The following is a 22,899-nucleotide window of genomic DNA, read 5'->3' on the forward strand; positions in this document are numbered from 1 at the left end:
ATGAATGTCCTTTAAGACGCTCAGATTGGAATAACACGTTTAATAAATACTAAATGATCAATAGGTACTTATAAATAACAACTATTTCTATCTAAAAGCGAAAGAAACTGCAAGGAGTCTTAAATTTTGCATGGGGGTTCTTTTTAGAACGTAGGTGCTCACTAAGACGGGATTTGAAAAATTCAACCCCTAAGGGGGTAAAACGGGATCCACGCGTATGAAGTCGCGGGCGGCTGTTGTTAGTTTCATAAAATGATCTGTGCCTCTACCATGAGTTGCCATCGAAAACTTGTGTTCGTATACTACAGTCGATAGAGTTTAAACGTGGATCGATGAAGTTTGCATTAAAATCATACCATGAGTTCAATTACCGTATACTTTACTCGTCAGCGATAATTCGATGGTTTTTTGATGTCATGTTGGTGAGCATGTTAACGTATCCAACTTCACACTCTATGAATGGATGAATGAAAGAACGAATGCCGCTCCTTTCTAACTATATAGAAAAGACAGAGTAGGAAATAACGAAAATGTCAAAAATAACACTGCAAAATTCAAGTGTCCTAGAACAGTGCTTAAGCTGAATTAATATGATGATTTTAAATTTGTATTGTTTATTTCTTGTCATTGCGACTTTGACGCAGCTGTTGTCATGACAACAGACAACAAAATATGTTTTGTTTAAGAATTATTGATGAATAATTTTCCACAAAAAATTGGATTTTAACCAGGATAGGAAAATGACCTGCGCCTATCCGTTTAAACCGATTGTAGAATTTATGGAAAGGTAAGTTAAGTAAAAATAAACATACTATGTAGTGGAGTAATCTAGAAATGAAACGAATAATTTTGAGCTGGTTTTTTTGGAGAAATACAACCTTTCCAGCATAACTTCCACGTGCCTAGCTAAAATTCAGTAATATGAGTGCTAGATTTATATTTTCTAGATACAATAAAGTTGTTTTTCTATAGATATGGCGATCTCAGTATGCCCACTAAAGGGCCCCAAGAAAGAGCCAACAATAGTCAACGGTGGGTGGAACTAACGGACACGCGAACGTGAAATGCTGATGCCACCGGCGACACCAAAACTACTGAGAAATTGAGAAAAGTGTGTATAANCGTACGATACATTTTCCTCGCACAGCTTTGGTGGAAACCCGCACACATTTTCACAGCACAGCTAGACATCTTCGCACGACACAATTCCCTCGCATATCTCTGGGAAACGCAGCATCCTCTCCCTCCCCCAAGGATCTCCACAATGTGCCCGCATCCAGGTTCTTCCCGCGACCTTCACCAGATCGTCGGTCCACCTAGTGGGAGGTCTGCCCACATGCTGATAACATGTTCCATCGTAATAAACTTCTTTCCGACATAATTTAATAAAGAAAACACCTAAAATGACCTAAAACCACAATTTTATTTTGCTTTTCACACGTCAATAAGCCAGTGAGTTACGTTACTGTGACAGCTAAGGTATTTTTCGATGACATCTTTGAAAATTGCAACTCATGGTAAGTTATTTGTATGAAACTTAATAAAAACTTTAGTCGCTATCGTATTTAATTAGATTAGTTTTTTACCTAACGATTTGAGATGAACTCATGGTAGTGTTTTTAGTTTTGCTGTGGTTCAGCTACTAACCGCTAGAGGCGCTGTACAATTTGCCATACATTTTTTTACGCCCTCGATAGCGAGATGCTCGGTAGGTAAACTCATGGTAGAGGCACTGATCAAGCGAGTCTATCGGAAGTAAAAAATTGTTGAATGAAGTTTCAAGAATGGAAATAATAAAAGTAATTTTCCATGGTCAAGTCAACTTTACATTCTGCAAGTCACGAATTCTAATTTCTTCTTACATCACAACCTGAAAACATATTACAGCAGGTTTCAATGTGGAGTCGGTTACGTAAACTGCTATGATTTTTAATGTGACTCCATTGAAATTCTAAAATTAGTCGCGAGTAAAAAGTATTCAAAATGACCAGTCAAAAGACACAATACAAACTTTCACCATAAAACGAAGTCTGCTGACGTAAGTTTAGCTTTGAAAACATCCTAATACTTTAACATTCCTATAAGCCGAGTTGAGAACGATATTATTATTGACTCAAGATTCGCTACTTAGCGATTTTAAGGCGTGGCTACTAATCGTATCATAACCAATTTCGATAGTGTGCTAATTCCTTGTATTTTAATATTTTTAGAAGCCAGAACTGGCTCGTATTATTATTGTCCTATATTAGTTAGATTTCGACGAATAAAATAGTTTTCTTCTTTTTACTCGTAAAACGAACCTTTGTCCAATGCCTCAATTACGGCTTATTTAGAACACCAACATTTCTGTCAAGTCAACAACTTCGAAGTTATGTCTTCAGTTATGTTGTTATGTCCAGTATTGTAATAAGTACTACAGTATTGTTACAATCCAGTAAAACGCAGTTGGTTTCATAACCAATAAGTTGTGTCTCATCGCGGATCAGGAAGCGCGCGCGCACACCACACGCAACCGTGATGCATGACTTGATACCAGTGTTGCCAGAAGGTTACTTTTGTAACCTTTTAGGTTACTTTTGAACTGCATAGGTTACTTTTAGGTTACACTAATGAAAAGGTTACTTTTAGGTGATTTTTCAGAAATTGTAGAATTAACTTTTACAGGTTATTCAGTAAAAAATATTATAAATAATAATAAATAAATATCCTTGGACATTTTACACTGCGCCGCTAGCCCCAAACTAAGCAAAGCTTGTACTATGGGTACTAGACAACGGATATAAACATACTTAAATACTTTTTTTCCCCCCCGTATGAAGGTTACTTTTTTATATTTCTGACAAGACCCGACTGGCAACACTGCTTGATACGGCAAAGTCATTTGCTTCACACGTTATGGAGTCAGACGATATCAGTGCTAGCAGTAATTCGTATTATTTCAAACAAAAGACGTCCACTGCTGGACAAAGGCTTTCCACAGTTTTCTAAAGCGACCGATCCCGCGCTTGCATCGAGGGTCTTCCCGCGAGCCAGGTTCGTCAGTCCACCGAGAGCCTATCAATAGAGAAACACGGTTTGTCCTCTACGAGTATTAACTAAACAAAAAGGTTTAGTAGACTAACGCCAACGTCTACTCAAAGCGGAAAGAACGCATCCTATTGAGCTTAGTAAGTGGTAGTTAAAGACATTCCACAGAAGATGAAATCTGCAGTTTAAAAAACATTACATGATTTTCATATTGCTACGAACATTAAAAGCAATGAAGCCATTATGTAACAGTTACTTCAAGCTAAAGTATATTGTTATTTTGCTTTGTTGGATATACGAGTAATAATGTGATAACTATTACGAATAACCAGCGATGCACTGATTTTTATATTTTATTTAATAATTAGGTAATTTAGTTTGTTATGTTATACATAATGTTATTTATAGTTATTTGATGAGTTTTATAAAAAATAATTATCGCCAGTTACTTTAAATTATTTAATTTATCACATTATTATTCTATGAAAAATAAAAATATAGGTACATAAAGTTGAAGCAACTCTTACCTAAGAGGTACTAAAATAGCAAGACACGGGTCTTAAGAGGTTATACATATTATTATACTTTAAGTATATGTTGTAAAGGTATATGTGAACAACCGTGTTGGCATGCACGAAGCACAGATCTTGGTGATTAATTCGCTGGCACTTAAGTATTATAATTAACTTTCCTTCACTTCATTGCACAACTCGTGTAACTTTCATTTGCGCGGATATTCCGCCAGTAATAAAACTGAGCAGGAAAAATACCAAAAATAAAGCACGTAATTTACGAGCTATATTATTATTTATTACTAGTTGTGCCCGCGACTTCGTACGCGTGAAAATATGTATAAGTTTTAATAATATTTCCTGTCTTGCAACATTTCCCCTATTATCTGTAGAGTGATGTTTATAGCTTAAAAACTTCCTCGATAAATGGGTTATCCAACACAAAAAGAATTAAAATCAGACCAGTGGTTCCTGAGATAACCGCGTTCAATAAAAAAACAAACACTTCAGATTTATAATATTAGTATAGATTTGGTTGGACGCAAAATAAAAGTCATTCTACTCTCAACTCTGCATGATACTTATTGCATAAAAGAAAATCTTGCACACAAATAAATAAGATATTATCATGTGATTATAGTAGGTACCTACTATACTAGACCCACAATGATAAATCTATCCTATTAGATCAACTACACAAACAAAATAACTATGAAATCACAAAAGCAATAATAATAAAGAACAGATGGTTCTTGTTTTTGTTCAATAACAATTCAGCTAGTAGAGAAAGTACATAAATCCAATCAGATACGAAACCAAGGTGGTTGCTAAAACACCGAAAGCTGACAACTTTTTGCGGTTTTCTTAAGGATTACTAAATCCGATTGGGATGTTAATAAGAATCCGCGGCGAAGGCGTCGAGGCAAATTAATGAATTGCGGCAAATTTTCTGACATTGTGACATTCGTAATGCACCAATAGTTGCAGCTCTACAGAAAGAATGAGAAATGATTGACAGTCACAGTGTCAGAGTTACTGTGGTAATAACCAAATCTAGTATTACATTATGAGTCATTACATACGTCTGACTTGTCCCGAATTAATTACGTTTCATGAATAGATTCCAAATAGGTGTAGATTTTAAACATATTTGGACTTATTTACAGTGTACAAAGGGTCTCAAGAGTCTAGCGACAATGTAACATAATAAGTATTTGTGACAAATTCAATTGACAGTTTCTGTACAAAGAGTGGACTTGATGCTAAAAGCTTTCTCAGCAAGTCAACCGTTGGGTCGCAGAGATGTAAGGGTTAAAAAACACTACTTGCATCGCACGTGCGCACATCGCAAGTAACGCATTAAGTTTCATTATTATAACTGGCAAAGGCATAGCGTCTTTTTGTAGATAATTGTGGGATTATTACCAAAACAAATAATCTCCGCCGGTGGCCGCGTACTTTTGCATCAGATTGTCACGCTCCAATACGCGGCCGATGCGTTGTTTTGTCAAATTATTACGATCATGTCGCTTTACAAGAATCGAAATATAGTTGAAGAATGTTACATTGTGTTTTTATATTTTTATTGTTACATTGAAAGACATTTTATTATACAAGATCAAAAAATATTGGGAATGTAGAGACATTTTTATTTTAGTGAGAGCCCTTCTCTCGAAGAATCTTCATACAAAGAAACATATGTCGGTGAAATCATTTTTACCGCAACAAAACTGAATAATTTTATTCGAGGTTCTCTCGTATGAAATAGAAGGAAGAAACAAGAGCATAATATAAGGGTCTTATTAGTTATGAGTACATTTAAGTTAAAAGAAACTGACGGCATAAGAGTGCACTTAAAAGGTATTACCATATATTGCGTAGAGCTATTTAAGATAAATATATTACCGGAAGACAGCAGAAACATAAAATTCCAGGTTGTAAAGTAGATGAAAATTTAATTTCACCTAGTGCATAACTAAAACCTTTTCTTATGAGCAAAGTCTTATAAAATTTGTTATAAAAGCATAATAATAATGTAGAAAACATAAACGGCGAACAATGGATTATCAAAGAACTTCCCACGCGGCCATAATCTCCAATGATTCTGGTGAAAACTCCAAACCAGTTTAGTTTCTACACGCAATAAACATCAAAACAGAGCCATCTTGAGTTCGGTAAATGTGAATTATGCATACTAAATTATAATGATACTACTGGGACCGTCAAATCTTCCATATCCACCACAACCAGTTGCGTTTCCGATGCCATATCTCGCGGGCACAGCAGAAATGGACTTGGTAGACTCCATAGAGATATATCTAGAGAGATGAATACGAAACTCACACATTCACACACACAAAATAATCAAAATAATTTGTGCTCATTATCCACTGCGGTATCAGTACTCAGCGTTCGAATAATCTTTAGTACTACGCAAGCAATGTAAACTGTTTACATTATGACGTCGCTGCTGTCATCATTGCTGTCACGAGCAATGTGTTCTGTTTTTGGGCATATTGCTGCGACACCGGCCCCGCCCCCTTGTCACATCTCTCTTTAGTTTCTGTGATCTGTGGTAGACTCCCCTTTATGGCAATGAGTGGAACAACCAAATTCGTATTAAGTATAGTACCTACTAGAAAGTCGTACATTTTCATCGCGTTACACTTCACTGCACATTATTTCTAGATGTCAATAATATCAAGTATAAATAATAATTATCAAGTATTAATAAAATTAATAACCGTAATTTCAATCAAAATCGATAAAAGTTTAATACCTACCTAAATTAAATCAATTAGTTTATGAATTTCACTTTTAGTAGCTTGAATATTTCTTTTTGTATTTTTTGTTTATTAATAACTAGCTTTCCGCCCCCGGCTTCGCCCGCGTGGAATTTTGTCTGTCACAGAAAAACCTTATCGCGCGCGTCCCTGTTTCAAAAACCGGGATAAAAACTATCCTGTGTCCTTTCCAGGGACTCAAACTGCCTTTATGACAAATTTCATCAAAATCGCTTCAGTGGTTTAGGTGTGAAAGCGTGACAGACAGACAGACAGAGTTACTTTCGCATTTATAATATTAAGTATAGACTAGTATAGATTTTGTAGAATGTGTTTTATAATATCTAATCATCTCTACATTGCACTGCAATAATATTGCCCTTTATGAACATTGTTTTACATAATTTGTTCTGTTCATTGCAAAAATTCTGCAATTTAACTCTACAAATTATTCTAAAAAATAGAAAACTAAGAAATTTTCTCAAAAACTCTACAATTTAATGCGCTGTGTGATATTTATTTATTTTATCGGATAAATAGAGAAACTTAGCAACAGAACATACCGACTACAAGTTTATTGCGTATCGCTTTTGATACTGTCCGCGACCGGTCCGCCGAGACTCGAGAAAGTACTCACTTCGGAACTATCACCGCTTGCTATGTAATTTTCTATTTCTACAATCGTTGAAGCTTTACTGCGATTGAATCGAATTATTTTATTTTATTTCACTTCATTAGTTCGGAACCAATTATGTGCTAAGTTTCATTTTTATCATTTATCGCCTACTAGATTTCTGCCCGCGGCTTGGCCGCGTAAAATTTCAAACGCGCGCACAGCAGTCCCTGTTTCAAACCCCGGGATAAAAACTATCCCTTGTCCTTTCCCGGGACTCAAACTATCTCTATGCCAAATTTCATCAAAATCGGTTTCGTGGTTTATATTCGTAAGGATTGTATAGCAGTCCAATGCTGGATATAGGCCTCCCCAATATGGTAATAGACAATTTGATCTGTCCTCCACAATCCACATGTTGCATTTGGGACACCAACGTAATTAGATGATACTAATTGCAAGATTAATGATAATTTTATTAATTGACGAGAAAGTGTTAATGTTAGTAAGCTTTATGAACTTGACTCTCAATGATAGTGTCAAAGGCCTAAAGGTCACATGTAAATTAGTATTTAGATGTAAATTAGCAGTCATTAGGCCTGTAAAAGTCTATTAAACTAATAAAATAATGGGAAAGTTCTTTATCTTGCATCTGTAGTACTCGACTGTGTCTTAAAATTATCGCGTTGCAACTCTACGTACAAAGTAGGTATAAGTAAAAAAAATACACGAGATACAGGCCGAAAATCGGCAAAACCATTTAATGAAAATAAAAAATGATCAATTTCTAAAACAAACAAGTTTTACTTTTTATTAATATTCGAAATTCGAATCGAATTAATAAAATGCTACATTCTTAATAAGGTTTAGACAAATGAGACTCATTGACGAAACGAGTTCGACGAAAGTTCAATATTTAACTCAGACTATTGAATCTAGCTCAAAATATTAATATTTTGCAGATTCACGCCCGATGCTTGCTTAAGTGAAGCAGCAAGTCGAACGCACAGCGTTGAATAGAGCTCTGTGATTGGTTTGTGTGCCACCCTGTGCGTCCACGCACACTGTGAGACCTCATAGTAATGTTAGTGAACACGGGCGTCAAACTCGAAAGTGCAGTGTTTAATTGCAAAACTTTATCAATAGATATGCGTCGAAGTCGATCATATTCATGGTGGCATATTAATCTGATGGAGATCGAACGTTTCCATGGTGACAGACAGACATGGCGCGGGTCAGGTATTGAGGGGGTTACACGGGGAAGGGGTGGGGGAGTTTCCACGAGCCAGACTGTTGTTGGGGGATTAAATTCCACCTGTTTCCACATCACTATACAAAACATATTTTGGTAACGTGTCTACATTTTGCTGTATTTTCCTTTGTGGCAACTAGTGGAGGCTGAGTATTGTTCAGGCGTTTATTTTCAGCACTTGCCAAAATATTTGTCTCGAAGTTTCGGACTCCTTGACACAAATTGTGTCTTCATGACACAAATTTTAAAAGTTCTTTGTAGAGGTTACCTTATTAATTTATTTTGACGTTCATAAGTGTCGAATCTTGGTCAAAATTGAATAATGGTAAACTATTTTTTGAATTTTTTCAGAGTTCAAGCTCTACCAAATTAAGAACAATTTCTAAATCACTAGAAGTGTTTTTTTTAAGAGTCCTTTAAACCCTCGTGGTTAGATAAAATATGCTTGTGTTACGAGTGGGTTCACTACAATACCCGTAGTCTAGCGGCGGCGGGGTTCAAACCCGCGTTCCTCAGATCTCTATTCAACCCGCCCGACACCGACACCTTTGGGCTATTGTCGCTTTTTATTTACATCCAATGCTTTATTTTCTATGGTAATGCGTAATGGAATTTTTACGCAATTTGCTGATTAGTTTCAATGTCAACTCAAAATCAATATGTCTAGACGAAGCTGCGCGAGCTTACGCCTACAATGAATCCTGACGATATTAAAAGCTCTTATAATACTTCTTTACTTCAGGTGTAATAATTATAGAATACTTGGTGGCTTATTGGCCCACACTTTATGTGGGAGAGCACTTTATTAAGCCCAGTCCCCAAGCTTTAAAACCTTTGTAAAGTGAAATAAGTGAATAAATAAGTTAAGCTCTAAAATTTCGGTGAGCAAGTTTCATAATTGTGTTATTAAAAAACTGTTATTTTCGTCACATTGCAAAACTTATCAGAACTATTTCGTTCCTAGTAAATTTTTCATAAATTACAGCCGTTTTCAATTAGATGGACATTACGAATGCTAATTGCCTTGCCTTTGTCATCAACCACAGGACCCGCAACTGAATGCCGATTTGACTTCGAAAATCGATTTGTTCCACGACCAATCGATTCGATAGCTTTCCGCTGCACCCGGCGTTTGTCAACGAGCGGTGCTTGCGACACGAGGCGGTGAAGAAGTGGTAGTATTTGAACGCGCGCGCGTTCCCCCACGAGACAGTACTGCGCCGGCGCAATGGCGGCGCGACGCGCGCTGACAGCTTCGCGCGCCAAATTCAAAAACGCGGTCTAGTCATTCCAAATTTAAAATTTCTTTTTAATCTTCAAGACTGACGGAGCTATGGAAACTTCTCTTCTGACTGACCAGTGACGTGACAGTGACTGTGTGACAAAATGACAGTGACGTGACTTGACTTATGGATTGACTGACTTTAAAATGACTAATTGGACTTAATTAAGGTTTGTATTAATTTTAATACCTACAAGTACAATTAAGTTTAAGTATTTAGATAAATAATTCAATGTCGAACTAATTTACCTGGACGTGACGATTAAATTGGGTTCGATTTCCCGCCAAACTCGAAAGTTTAATTTGTATTAAGTCCAGGATTTTTTTAATAATATTAATTTCGTCGCGTGAGACAACTTTCATTTTTGTTCACAAATTAAAGTTACTATACTTAGTCTTTCTAACGAGTCATCAAGTTATGATTACGTATCACGCACGATGTAAGCGAAAGCATTAATTACAATTTACAATCATATCAAAAGCTTGATAAACATTTGTTATTTTCTCACACATTTCTCACAAGGCTTTGTTATTGCGGGAAAAATCATCGATATCATTTTACAGCTTTTTTATAAATCGTTCAAAGAACAAGCATAGTCTTTTTACGCCATCGTTTGCACGCGAAGAAATATCTCCATTCAATATAATCTTATACTTGCATTTCTTATTACACAACCCTAGAGAAAGTAAACAATAACCGCATTAGGTAATTCCCAAAGCTCTACAAACACTTTCGGTTATTTTCCCACACTGGCCTTAACCAATTAGTTAAATTATCGACGGTTAACGTCCGCTAACGGGCCGATATTGTTGGTTACCGTCCGTTACGTATGAGCACGCGTAACGTGGCCCTGAGCGAAAGCAGCACTTTCGCTGCGTCCGCGCATGGGTGCGAATTATCAACGAGGTGTACTTAACAGCTTGTCAGATTTTTGTTGCAATGTAGAAAGAAAGAAAGATACATTTATTACAATGGACGTCACACAAATACAAGCAATTACATAGACATGACAGTGGCACATAATAATGGAAGAAGAAAAATAAATTCAAGAGTAAACTGAGCAGTGCCACCCACTCACCAACATCAACAAGATGCCCACTGCAACGGGACCCCACTCAGCATATGCCGTGGCCCACGGTGACGAAGGCCACGGCCAATATAGACCATATTACCTACATAAGGCTCGTTCCCGCAGCAATCCAGTTTTCCTTAATCCAGTAATATCAAATTTTTCTGGATCCAGTAATGCAGGATCTGTCGTGAACACACTGTGTGTTTGCAATTCAAATTACCAATATCTACGGTGCGGTTTTTGCGGGAATGAGAAACGGAATTTTCGTGTGAACGTTAATTTAAGGCTGAGTTGAACCACCTAACTTTAACCGTAACTATAACTACAACCGTTGTTTTTTGTATGGAGTTTGACAGACTTTTGACGTTTGTAAAGTTATAGTAAGATGGTGTAAGCCTTACTTACCTAGGTACCTATGCTTGACCTATTGTTAACAGCGCTCGTCGATGCTGTTATGGATCTCAACTGAAGGTCAAAGGGCAATCAAATCAACTTTCAAAAGAGATTTACGGATTTTATTATAGGTTGAAAGAAATATTTGATAATGTAGAGAGATCTGAATGAACTCTACCCACGGTTGGTCAACGTGACAAGGTGGGCGCCATTTAAGTTAAATAGGTAAACAGCTTGTATGTACAAGTACAAAATTACGAGTTAGAATAAAAGTAAATATTGTTAATAAAGTTATTGAATTATAGCCTATTAAAGCTTAATTAATAAGATGTTTATTTACCTGCTATCTAAAAATTATTTTTTCATCTGTATAACATCCATAAAATTTTATAAGCTATATAAAAAATATGTAAATAATTTCTATGTTTTAAATAGGTACTATTAGCAGTAAAGCTTTCTAATTAGAATAATTAATCAATAACAACGTCTCGAAACGTAAGTTTCATAGAAAAATCTAAGAATACATAATAAGATTACTACTAAATAATAAGACTACAATAAACTATTTTATGACTAGGATGTTGCTAAACGGATCTCTCTCAATCTCACGCGCATTTCTATATTGAATAAATAAAATAAATTTGCTTTCACTGTTAATCATCTATTTTCGAACGACTAATCAGCTAGCCACAAATAATGCTTCAGTGCTCTATAATTTTCCAATTTATTTTGATTGTACATAAAATCAATTGATAAATAATATTTAAACCAAGTCTTTATCGAATACGAAGATGTTTTATGCTTTTAATGACGCTAATTACAGCACATTAATGAAATCAATAAGAAACTCATGTATCGTGTCCCAACCGGATCTATTGAATGTTTGCTTTAATAAATCATTTTTCCAATGTTTCAGACAATAGTGATGATTATTTTAAAAGATTGTAATGAATTAATTGAATCTTGATGTATACGAATTGTACAAAGTTGTAATTAAAATAGTAAGACACGGGTCTTAACGCGACGTTTATTAATGAGTTACATTATGTTGGTACCTACTCACGGCTTGTACAAAGTTGTAGTTGTAAGAAACATTTGAAAAATTCAATTGCATTTTTGTCGATATTCACCTGTCAATGTCTGCAATAAAAAAGATGTAGCACTCATTAATTAAGGTACTTGATACAAATAAGGCCTACCTAACTTTAAATGCTTATATTTCAATAAATATTAACGCTAGTCAACAAAAACAAGGTTAATTAACTTCTTCCATCCTTTAATTTTAGCAATATAATAAAAAATAACACAATTTTTAACTAAATCTATTCAAAATAAGCAATTTACGAAACCACTGATTTTGGCTTTATTAAATCACCTACACGGAATAAGGCCTATATGATTCAAATGCCTGTAGACCTTAAAATTGAGGTTGTATTAAACAAAATGCGGTCTTATAACATTAAACACGTCGATTTGTTTGCGTTATCAAAATTTTACATACCAATTAAACAGAAATATACTGTATATCTCTAGATAAACTTAAATTCCACTTATTAAGAATAATACATAAATTATAGATAAAATTAAATATTCATAGTAACAAAGTAATGATTCCTTACTTAAATTATCAAAAAAAATATCAAAAACAAACAATATTATTTTTTTGTATAGGGCTTATTAAAACACCGTGTTCGAATAAGGCCTACACATAAAACCTTTTAAATAAATCAGTTTAGGAATATCATTTAGTCTTGATTTTTTGTAAACAAAATGAGATCTCAATTTTTGTTACAACCAGGGCATAAAAAGGCTTCTGAATCATCTTTACGAACTCCTACATAATCTATAAGATACCACCAAAAGCAGTCCTTTATGGTAGCATATCTGCAACATTGTCTTCGAGACAGGCATGATAATATCAGCTTTAATCCTTTAGAATTATACTTACGGCTTTTTTTTCTTATTTTTTATTGGTTTTGTATTTTGTTTCTTTTTTTTACAGGTTTAGTAATTTTTTTTACTCTGTTTTCTTTTTATTTTCTGTGCTGTTAGTAACATTCTTATTAAATAAATATTTAGTTACTCTTTGACTCATTTAGTTTAATGAATTTGTCCGTAATCAGGTGTTAACATAAGTATCTAATATGGCCTACCATGCTGAAATAAGGCCTAGGCCTTATTAGATATTTCGCTCTTGTTGTCTTTAAAAATTTACAAATAATGCATCTATAGCCAGTAGTACAAATTAAGGTAATTATTAGCTAGTAAGAAATATTTAGAAACGATTACTAAGAAAAGCTTAATCTAAAACAGCGTTATTTTACCGAAAATTTAAGATGAAATCGCCAGATTTTTATAAGAGAGCACGATATCACCCACCACCTTAGAAGAACGCGTGCCAATTGGTGCTGGGATCGTGGATCGGGACGCTCTTGCACTCTACCGGGTTGTAGGGCATATGAGTACGAGTCCTTGAAGTATTATCCCGGTTGGATTTGTTTATCTGTGTTTTCTGATGTATAGGCCTTATTAGAACGTAGGCCTTATTTGTATCAAGTACCTTACTACAATTTAATTAAGATATTGACTTGGCAACTGATCGAAAGGATGATGCAATTAACATTGAGCCTCTACAATAATCAAGTCTACTAATTATCTCTTAAACTATCTGTAAACGATATTTCTTCTTCAGACCTTGTCGGATGTCTAGCTATGGCCATCATCTTATTCTTCATGTTTATATTTTAATGAGGCCATTTTAAGCAATATTTTACCAACTAATTAGAATGTTAATTTAGCTACGCCAAATGATGCGACTTTTTACCTCGTGGAAAACTCTTAAAATACTATACGGGTGTCCCAAAATTTGCACGTCACACTGACACCAGAGGTCTTAAGCTCATTAAGACGCATCTAACAAGTAGGTACCTATATTAAGTCAATTTTTAAAAATAACTAATATGAGTCGTATTTAAAAACTCATCAAACTTTTCTATGAACAAGAATAAATAAAATTGGTCATATCTTAAAACTTATGAAACTTTTCTATGTACATATTAAGCTTGTTCGATGCGTCGGGTTAGTAGTGGTTTCGCACGATTTTCCTTCGCACGAATGTGCGAAACGTCCCCTTTCAAAAAAAATGTTTTTTTAGTAGGTGTTTCACCCGGATTTATTGAAAGTATTAAAAACGGGTGCGAATCGACCCCTTTGAGAACTAGTAATCGCATACTAATAGTTCAAAAAAGAGTCGATTCGCACGCGATTTTAATACTTTTAATACATCCGGGCGAAACGCCTACTAAAAAAAATTTTTCTCAAAGGGGACGTTTCGCACATTCGTGCAAAGGAAAATCGTACGAAACTACTACTAACCCGATGCGTCTTAGACTCAGCTACCTCCAGTGTCAGTGTGACGTGCTAATTTTGGGACAACCTGTATTTGTCACCATAATAAGACAAGGCATTCTAAAGATTTAAATAGCCCGTGTACAACTAAAGAAAAAACGAAAAGAAAGAATGTTACATAACGCATCCATTAGCGTCTGTTATACCACATGAGTCGACCACACGTGCCACAGTGGGACACCAATAACCGGCCAGGCTTATTACAAAACAATATTCCCAACTTTCTCCAAGGCTAATACATAATTCATTGCCCCAAGCACCGAAAAGTCAAAGCGTCAACATTTATCAGTCTCCACTCTTATTTACGTTTACCTTTTCACTTTCATACTCATTAATAGCTAATTATGTAAAATGGTTGCTTCCCACAAGTTTATGGCAAGATGGCGGATTGGAGTCCACTTCCGCATCTTTTTTAATGCGATTTACATAATTTGCTGCATGTTAATAAGTTAATCTAATATGGCAAAAGGGAAAGCGCATATTTTTGCTCTTTGTTCGCGAGTTTTTGAAACTTTGAACCCGTTTATTGTGTTTGAAGACAAAAGAAACATTAGCGAATTCAAGAAATACGTGATTTTTAGATATGTCTTATGTGCAATGTAAACGACCTACTTACAGTTATAATGATTGATATAATTTATTTAGATAATACTCTCACTTTGAATATAACAAAATAACATTACAGACGAATTGAGAACCTCCTTCTTTTTCTCCTCCACCGACGTCAAAAAGGACGACCACGTCTCTATTAGTGTAGATACATAAGTGGTAGTAAATAATAGTAACATTTCTGCAAATATCCGTGCGTGCGTCCACTACGTGGAGCCCATAAGACCTAACTTTAATCTTTGCATTCGGAAACCCACAAGAGGGTCTAATTCGTACATAACTAGTAAGAGTAACAGTATCTTAGATTGAACCTAACAGTAAGGAATTTAGATGAAAGTACAAACCTGTAATGAAAACTATCTCTTGTCAACAGCACAGACAATGAGGAAGGTCTGGAGGGCCGCACGGAGGAGGCGCAGTTTCCGAGCGCGAGCGCACTGCGCCAGTCGCCGCTCATGCAGCACTGTCCTCTGCGGGGGGCCCCCAAGTGCCCCCCGGCCTCTAAGAGGTAACTTATAAACTTATAATATAGACTGGCTCCTAATACCCATCACTATACATCCACCAAAGCAGATTCCAGCGAGAAAGTAACGTATTACATAGGTACATGGGTCAATTTGCCTGAGCCAAAACTAAACGATCTTACGAGATAAATTAATTAAACAATTGACCCTGGAACAGATCATCCAGAAATAAAAAAAAATACTCATCATCGTGATTAATAAATATTGCTACAGTAACTCGTGTCATAAAATACATTTCCATTCATAACACGAATCCTGAAAAAGCTGAAAATATACATAGACATACATTGGGAAATTATGAAAAACAATTCACTTTCACTTACCTGATCTCCGAAGTTAGAAGCCGCTGCTGCAGCTGAACCGCTTTTCATTCTCCTTGTAGGTACCGCTTTCAAACTTCACAGCAACAACAAACCTCCAAACATGGACCTATAAAAAAAGTCGGACGGATTCTCATCAACAAAATACTGTGACATTAGGATACACCAGCTTGCCTGTACGTACAGGCCGGCACGCACACATTCACACCCTGTTACACCACTTCGAGTGAAAACTTCACACAGTTGACACATTTAAGCAGCGAAAAAACAACACGAATACGACATGTCTTGTGTGATGAAATTGTGTAAAAACCGTTCTGTTCGAACAAACAAAAATTAAGGAATCACATTTCACAGGCAAAATAATAATCCAATCACTTATTTCCCGACATTAAAATATTGAAATTAATTGAAATCAAACGTCATTCACTCGAAAAAATAATACGTCAAAGACCAGTGTTCTCAGTTATTTACGTGGGAAAATTACCCGAAATATGGGAAATTAATAATGATTTTAGGACTTTTTAGTTATGTATTACGCATACTATGGAAATAAAATAATTTATCATAATAATTGTGTTTTAATGGGATATATTTTCATAGGCAAATTTGATCCTTCCCAAAAATGTGGAACTGCGAAATTCAAATTTTCTTACATTGATTGCAAGTCAGTGTCAGGTTGTATGTTAAAAAAAATCTATCAGAGATAATAATAATATATTGATGATGCATAAGATTATGATTATAATGTACACAAGATTCGTAATTTGTAACTGCGTGAATCATTTTTGATCAACATTATGTACATACCCTGACACACTGACTTGCAAACAATGTAAGAAAATTTGAACATTGAAAATTTCGCGCCTACCTCAACGCATACACCTTTCATCCTTTTAAAATGGCACGGAATAATTCTGTCTACATTTCCAAGTAACATCTGCCGATCTATGTTTTTCTTAAAATAAATGGGTAAAATGTTTTGGCTAACATGGCATCCCTAAATTCACTCACACAATAGACAAACGCCAAAATTTTGCGTCACAGTTTTGTTGTAGCGCGAGTTCCGTCCGCCTTTTTTTATAGGTCCATGCCTCCAAACACATTGACATAAAACTATAACACAAAACTTTCACAACACAAACGTCTTTGAAAACACGGAATTTACATGTTTTTAATTTAACTCGTCCTTCAAAATTGCTACTCTAACAACAAGTCCCGCAAAACACCACACAGACATTTTAATTTTATTTATTTTTACTACCCGCCATGATAGAAATGGAAATACGGTCATGACTTCTCAAGAGAAACTACAAGCTGTCAAGCTAACTTCATTCCATTTTTAAATTTCAATCAAACACCGCAAGTAAATAAATTCCAAATCAATTTTTGAAATTCGAATCAACATTCGAATTCCCAATGCGCACGAGTTGGCTGTATGAACGATATGCCTTTGCTCATGAATTAAAACGCGCGCGCACGTGTGACTTTATCACCGTGATATTATTTATCTCTTTTACACTACACTTTTATAAAGAGAAAAAGAGAGACAACGTAGTTACTTATTTTATTCTTATCTACGAGTATGGAGATACTGTCACGGTGACAAGGCAGGTGCGCACGGGTGACTTATCATATTACGTCTCTCCTTTTCCATATGAAAACCGAGTAACTGAAATTTTCCGAAATACTTCTAGGTACCGGACCCACGATGGAACATGCAATAACCTGAACCGCCCTCGGTGGGGGTCGACCATGACGCCCGTCCAGCGATTCCTCTCCCCCTCCTACTCCGATGGTCTCCAAGCCCCCAGGATCTCGGTCTTCGGGTCCAAGCTCCCATCTGCTCGGGAGATCAGCGCCCTGGTCCACGCCAGCGAGAACGTGGAAAGTCCTAGTATTACCCACCTTCTAATGCAATGGGGACAGTTCTTAGACCACGATATCACCTCGTCTTCACAGTCGAGAGGGTTCAATGGATCGGTTCCGAGGTGCTGCAAGGACGGTGGAAGGGACTTTGTGCCCAAGGAGTTGATGGTAAACAATATCTTAAATTATTATCATTAAAGGACGAATTAATTTCGACTGGAAGACCATCTTAGGTCAAAAAGAATTTTTGGTACAAAAAGTATTTTTTCAGCATCCAGAATGCTTCCCCATATCAGTGCCAGCGTCAGACCCGTTCTACGGTCCCCGCGGGGTGCGATGTCTGGACTTCGTACGGTCATCGCCGGCTCCTAGGGATGACTGCGCCCTTGGTTGGCGAGAGCAGCTGAACCAAGTGTCAGCATACATCGATGGATCACCTCTCTACGCCAGCTCAGCTAGACAGTCAGACAAACTCAGGCTCTTCAGGAATGGTAAGTGACTAATTTATATGTAATTTTTGATGAAACAGATTATGCTTGTTGTTCTTAAAATATTTAATGGAATTTTAGACAACTTGGAAAAATCGAATTTTCTAAGATGGGAATCGAACCCACGACCTTTCGCTTGCCAGGCGACTGCTCTCACCATCTGAGCTACTTACGCCCTTATTCACAAACGAAGCAGCAAATCGAAATCACAGCGTTGAATAGAGCTCTGTGATTGGTTCGTGTGTCACCCTGTGCGTCCACACGCACTATGAGACCTCATAGTAACGTTTGTGAATACGGGCATTAGACATTGGGAGAATCCATCGGAAAATATATTTTTTCATGATGGAATATTGAATACAAATTGTATTTTAAAGAACTACAGAAATAATATTTAATTATGAAAAATAGGTTCAACGTTCTAGTCTTGCTTTATTCAGCTCAACTAAAAGATGAAATATTACAGGAATGCTTCAATACGGTCGAGTGCAGCAACGAAGACCGCTCTTACCACCAGAGAGGAAAGACGAGCTTTGCCGGGGAGGAGCCGTGTCCACCGACTGCTTCAAGTCCGGAGACGCCAGGGTCAACGAGCACCCGGGGCTGGTGGCTGCTCACATCGTCTGGTTAAGGCAGCACAATAGGTAAGGCACCAAAATGTAATAGGTACGAGTATCTACAATACTTACCTTAGGGTGCTAAAGTTTATTGACTATTATCAGACACATTTTTTGTAAAGGCGTCTATCATCTACAGTTTAGAGAGTAGAAACAGAGTTTAATAGCGTACAGCCTTTTACCTTCATTGATCAGCATTTTGTGTCTTAAATTACGCCTTTAATAGTTCCTAACTTTCTGTTTCATATTTTAGGATGGCTCAAGAGCTAGCACACCTAAACCCCCACTGGAGCGACGAGAAAATATACCAAGAAACCCGTAAAATCGTCGGCGCAATGGTCCAACACATCACGTATAGAGAATTCCTGCCAATAGTACTAGGTAAGTGAAATTCATTAAAAGTAGCTTATAAGAAATCCTAGATACTGGCATTCGACTGATTATTACCTTTTATTTTTTCCTACTGTCTAATATCTGTCCAGTCCAGCATGGGGAGTAGGTATAGGCCAATACTAATGCTTCGTTTGCCTCTGGTAAACTAGAAAGTGTCGTGCTCTTGTGTGATGATGATGATCTTTTCAACAGGTACCGAAGTGATGCGCCTGTTTGAGCTAGAGCCACTGAAGAAGGGGTACTTCAAGAACTACAACCCTAAGATAAATCCCAGTCCTGCCAGCTCCTTCGGATCCTCTGCGTTCAGGTTCGGCCACAGCCTCGTGCAGGGCACTATGGTGCGGTTCGACCGGTTCCATAGACCTCTCAATAATAGTAAGTGTAAATACGATCAACTTATACAATACACCAGACCTGAGTAAAAACAAATGCATATAACTACGGAGTAATAAGTAGCAGAATATTTTTCACTTTCTATCTTTGCAAAATTCTATCAACAACGATGATTAGCTACAGAATTCAGTACTCGCAGTTCGCAAAACCAACGATGTTTTCTATTTTAAAGGAACTAATCATAAATGTACTTCCAGATGTATCCCTCCACAACGAGCTGACAAACCCATCAAATATCTGGAGCATGGGAGCGGTGGATAGACTCCTCTTCGGCATGGTAAATCAGCCAATCCAAAAACGCGACGAGTTCATCACTGCGGAACTGACCAATCACCTGTTCCAAACCCCACAATTTGATTTCGGTATGGACTTAGCTGCTATCAATATTCAAAGAGGAAGAGACCATGGGGTACCCTCGTATACTTCTTGGAGAGAGCCGTGTGGGCTGTCAGCGATTACAGAATTTGAAGATCTTTTCAGGGTAATGCCTGTAAGGGCTGCAAGAAGAATAAAAACTTTATACAGGTAATAAGATGAGATAAAATATTTTGCAACTAAAACCTTATTCGTGAACTTGACTAAAAGTATGTCTTTATTTTCAGACACGTTGATGATATTGATCTCTTCACCGGGGGCATGGCTGAAAGACCTGTAGTCGGTGGGCTAGTTGGACCTACTTTCGCTTGTATAATAGCTCAGCAGTTCTCTAACCTCCGCAAAGGCGATCGATTCTGGTGAGTTAATGCTAATCTTAAAGTTTTAAATAATGTAAAACATATATTTAAGGACAAAGACAATTTATCTGTACATAGAAGTACCGCCAAACAAATTTCTTTTCTGCTCAACCCAAAGGTAAACTGGTCGAGAATGATTTAGTGCATTAAGTTCGCCTTATGTACAAATTTATTTTGGCATAAAAGTTTAAATAAATAAAAAAAAAATAGAATACGAATAAATCTAATCTCAATCGATCATAATGAAACATTTCTACATTTCAGGTATGAAAATGGTGGATTTGATTCTTCATTTACACCAGCACAATTACAACAGATTCGCCGAATTTCTTTCGCCCAAGTTCTTTGTCGTACACTAGATACAATCGAAAGCATCCAGCCGTTTGTTTTTCTGTCACACGACAACCCCGACAATGAAAGAATTTCGTGCCAAAACGGACTACTCAATAACTTTGACTTATCACCCTGGGTGGAAATACACTCTGACTCAAACAACGACATAAGCAAATCGGACGACTTTAAGACTAGTACTGAGAAACCTAAGAAAACTAAACCTACGACAACTGTAAGACCCACGACTAAAAAGCCTCAAAAGATAGCAACTGCTGCGTCGAACATAATAAATGAGAAGAAACCAAAACCAGCAAATGTTAATAAAACTCAAAACACAAAACCAAAGCCTACTAACACGACTGCAAAGGACAAAGACAATTTGACTAACAAGAACATGACTGCTGCTATTAACAAACTAAACATGACTACCAAAATTGACGATAAACTTGACTTTAAGAACAAAAGCCGACGCTACGAAAACAGTGACAAACATGACACACGACGTAATGACAAACCAGAAAAGACTTACGACTACGACTATGACGAGGAAGACGACTCTGACGTACAACATGTGCAATCAGTAGTTGTTAACAACTTGCCACACAAAAGACCCTACCACAGGCCTGTTATAACTGTAACTGAAAACGTTAACAAATACACATACCTCATCAACTATGTACCTAGAGCGACGGAATCATGGCGAAAAACTACTAGGAGACCACAATATGACGGAGACGTAGTTAAAGTGACTTACCAGACTTACGACGACACATACCGACGACCAAATAAACCGCACTACTACAATAACCGCGACAAAAACACTAACAACAATGACTATGACTACTACAGAAATAACAGACCAACACACACTACTAACAGGGAAAATGTACATTCTTCTGCTAGATCTAACGACGACGATATCCTGACTACGACTAAAACTAAACAAACTAACGACAAACCTGACAAAAACGTTGACCAAATATCTACTTCGACTGACAATTTATACAAACTTGTGACTTTTGGGTATGTAGGAACGTACAAAGGAGACATGACCAATGACAAATTAACAATTAAAGACAAGACAGAGACTAACAAGAAACCAGGCGTGATTAGCAAAGACTTCTCGACTTACGAAACTAAAAGATTTGACAATGACGACGGACATAATAGCGACACAAAACTATCGACATTCTTCCTTTACGAGACAGCAACTAGGCCTTACGGCAACTTACATAGACCGACTAGACGACACGACGACTCCCAAAACTCGCATGGAAACACTGACAAATACTACTATATCAGAAACGTGCTGCATAAATACAGTGACGCTGAAACTCCAGCAACTGACAAGACTGTAGAAGTGACTAAAGATATTTTGAGAGAGAATTACAACAACCCTGGTTTGCCGAGTAATGATGACGTGGAAGAAAGATCTTCACCGAATAAGATGGCTTTACTGGATGAGATCGAGTCAAAGGCAGCCAGCCCGGCAAAACAGAAGACCAAGACTAAAAAGCCTGCAGACAGTGCGAAAACCCCTTCGGTAGCTTTCCAAGTCATACCTAGTGAAAATAGGTAAATACAAACTTTATGATAATTTATGCTTTCTGCAAATCTACAAGGAAATAAATCTGTACCTGTTCGCCTCTTTCCACCAAAACCGTTTTAACCACAGAATCCCTTAATTTTGTTTTCTTTTTCAGTCCATCCAACTGGGCCGTATATGAAGAGAACGCTGATATTCCTGAGGAGCTTCCAAACCGCATGCCCTTCATCAAAGTGGACCCCTATTCGTTAAAGGAGATCCCCAGACCCTTAGATCTGAACCTGATGAGACGGCGACGACCTGGAAAATTTTGATAGCAAATTAAAATTAGATAATAATTGATCAAAGGTGCAGATAAAATGATAGTTAGAAAGTATACGTATTGGGCAATTGGTATTAGAAAAGATAAATTGTTACATAATTTGCCTGATGGTCATAAAACTTACAGAACCGACTGAACATTATAGAGACAAAAACTTTTTGATAACTTTTAACAAAGACTAATTGCATTTATAATAGTACAACACATTAAGTACCAATGATTGGACATTTGGACGTAGAAAAATGTAATTAAAAAAAACATAATGACTTAAAAACATTACGTGACCTTACATATGACGCAGGGACGTGACTTTTTTGACTGAAATATGACGACTTGAAACTGACTGTGACTGACTTAAAATGACTTAACTTACTAATGACTTTCATTCGCAACTCTGACTAGTACTGC

At 36.7% G+C, this 22,899-nt stretch overlaps 1 protein-coding gene and 1 long non-coding RNA gene across 2 annotated transcripts; both read left to right on the plus strand.

Annotated features, from left to right (window-relative positions):
* The first annotated feature begins 694 nt into the window (after positions 1-694).
* LOC114356469 (uncharacterized) lies at positions 695-1,110 on the plus strand. Its single transcript, XR_003656222.1, has 2 exons — positions 695-787; positions 973-1,110. It is a non-coding gene; the product is annotated as an uncharacterized LOC114356469 (long non-coding RNA).
* Positions 1,111-9,390: 8,280 nt separating this feature from the next.
* On the plus strand, positions 9,391-22,899 carry LOC114356468 (chorion peroxidase-like). The gene is made up of 11 exons (XM_028309680.1): positions 9,391-9,639; positions 15,326-15,460; positions 17,494-17,833; positions 17,937-18,156; positions 18,620-18,797; positions 19,024-19,151; positions 19,356-19,538; positions 19,754-20,081; positions 20,159-20,290; positions 20,555-22,198; positions 22,327-22,899. The coding sequence occupies exons 2-11, from the start codon at positions 15,408-15,410 to the stop codon at positions 22,481-22,483; spliced, it is 3,363 nt and encodes a 1,120-aa protein (XP_028165481.1). The 5' UTR covers positions 9,391-9,639; positions 15,326-15,407; the 3' UTR covers positions 22,484-22,899.

The sequence above is a fragment of the Ostrinia furnacalis genome, unplaced genomic scaffold (genome assembly GCF_004193835.3).
Source record: "Ostrinia furnacalis isolate ACB-3 unplaced genomic scaffold, ASM419383v2 OfSCF2810, whole genome shotgun sequence".
Taxonomy (NCBI): domain Eukaryota; kingdom Metazoa; phylum Arthropoda; class Insecta; order Lepidoptera; family Crambidae; genus Ostrinia; species Ostrinia furnacalis.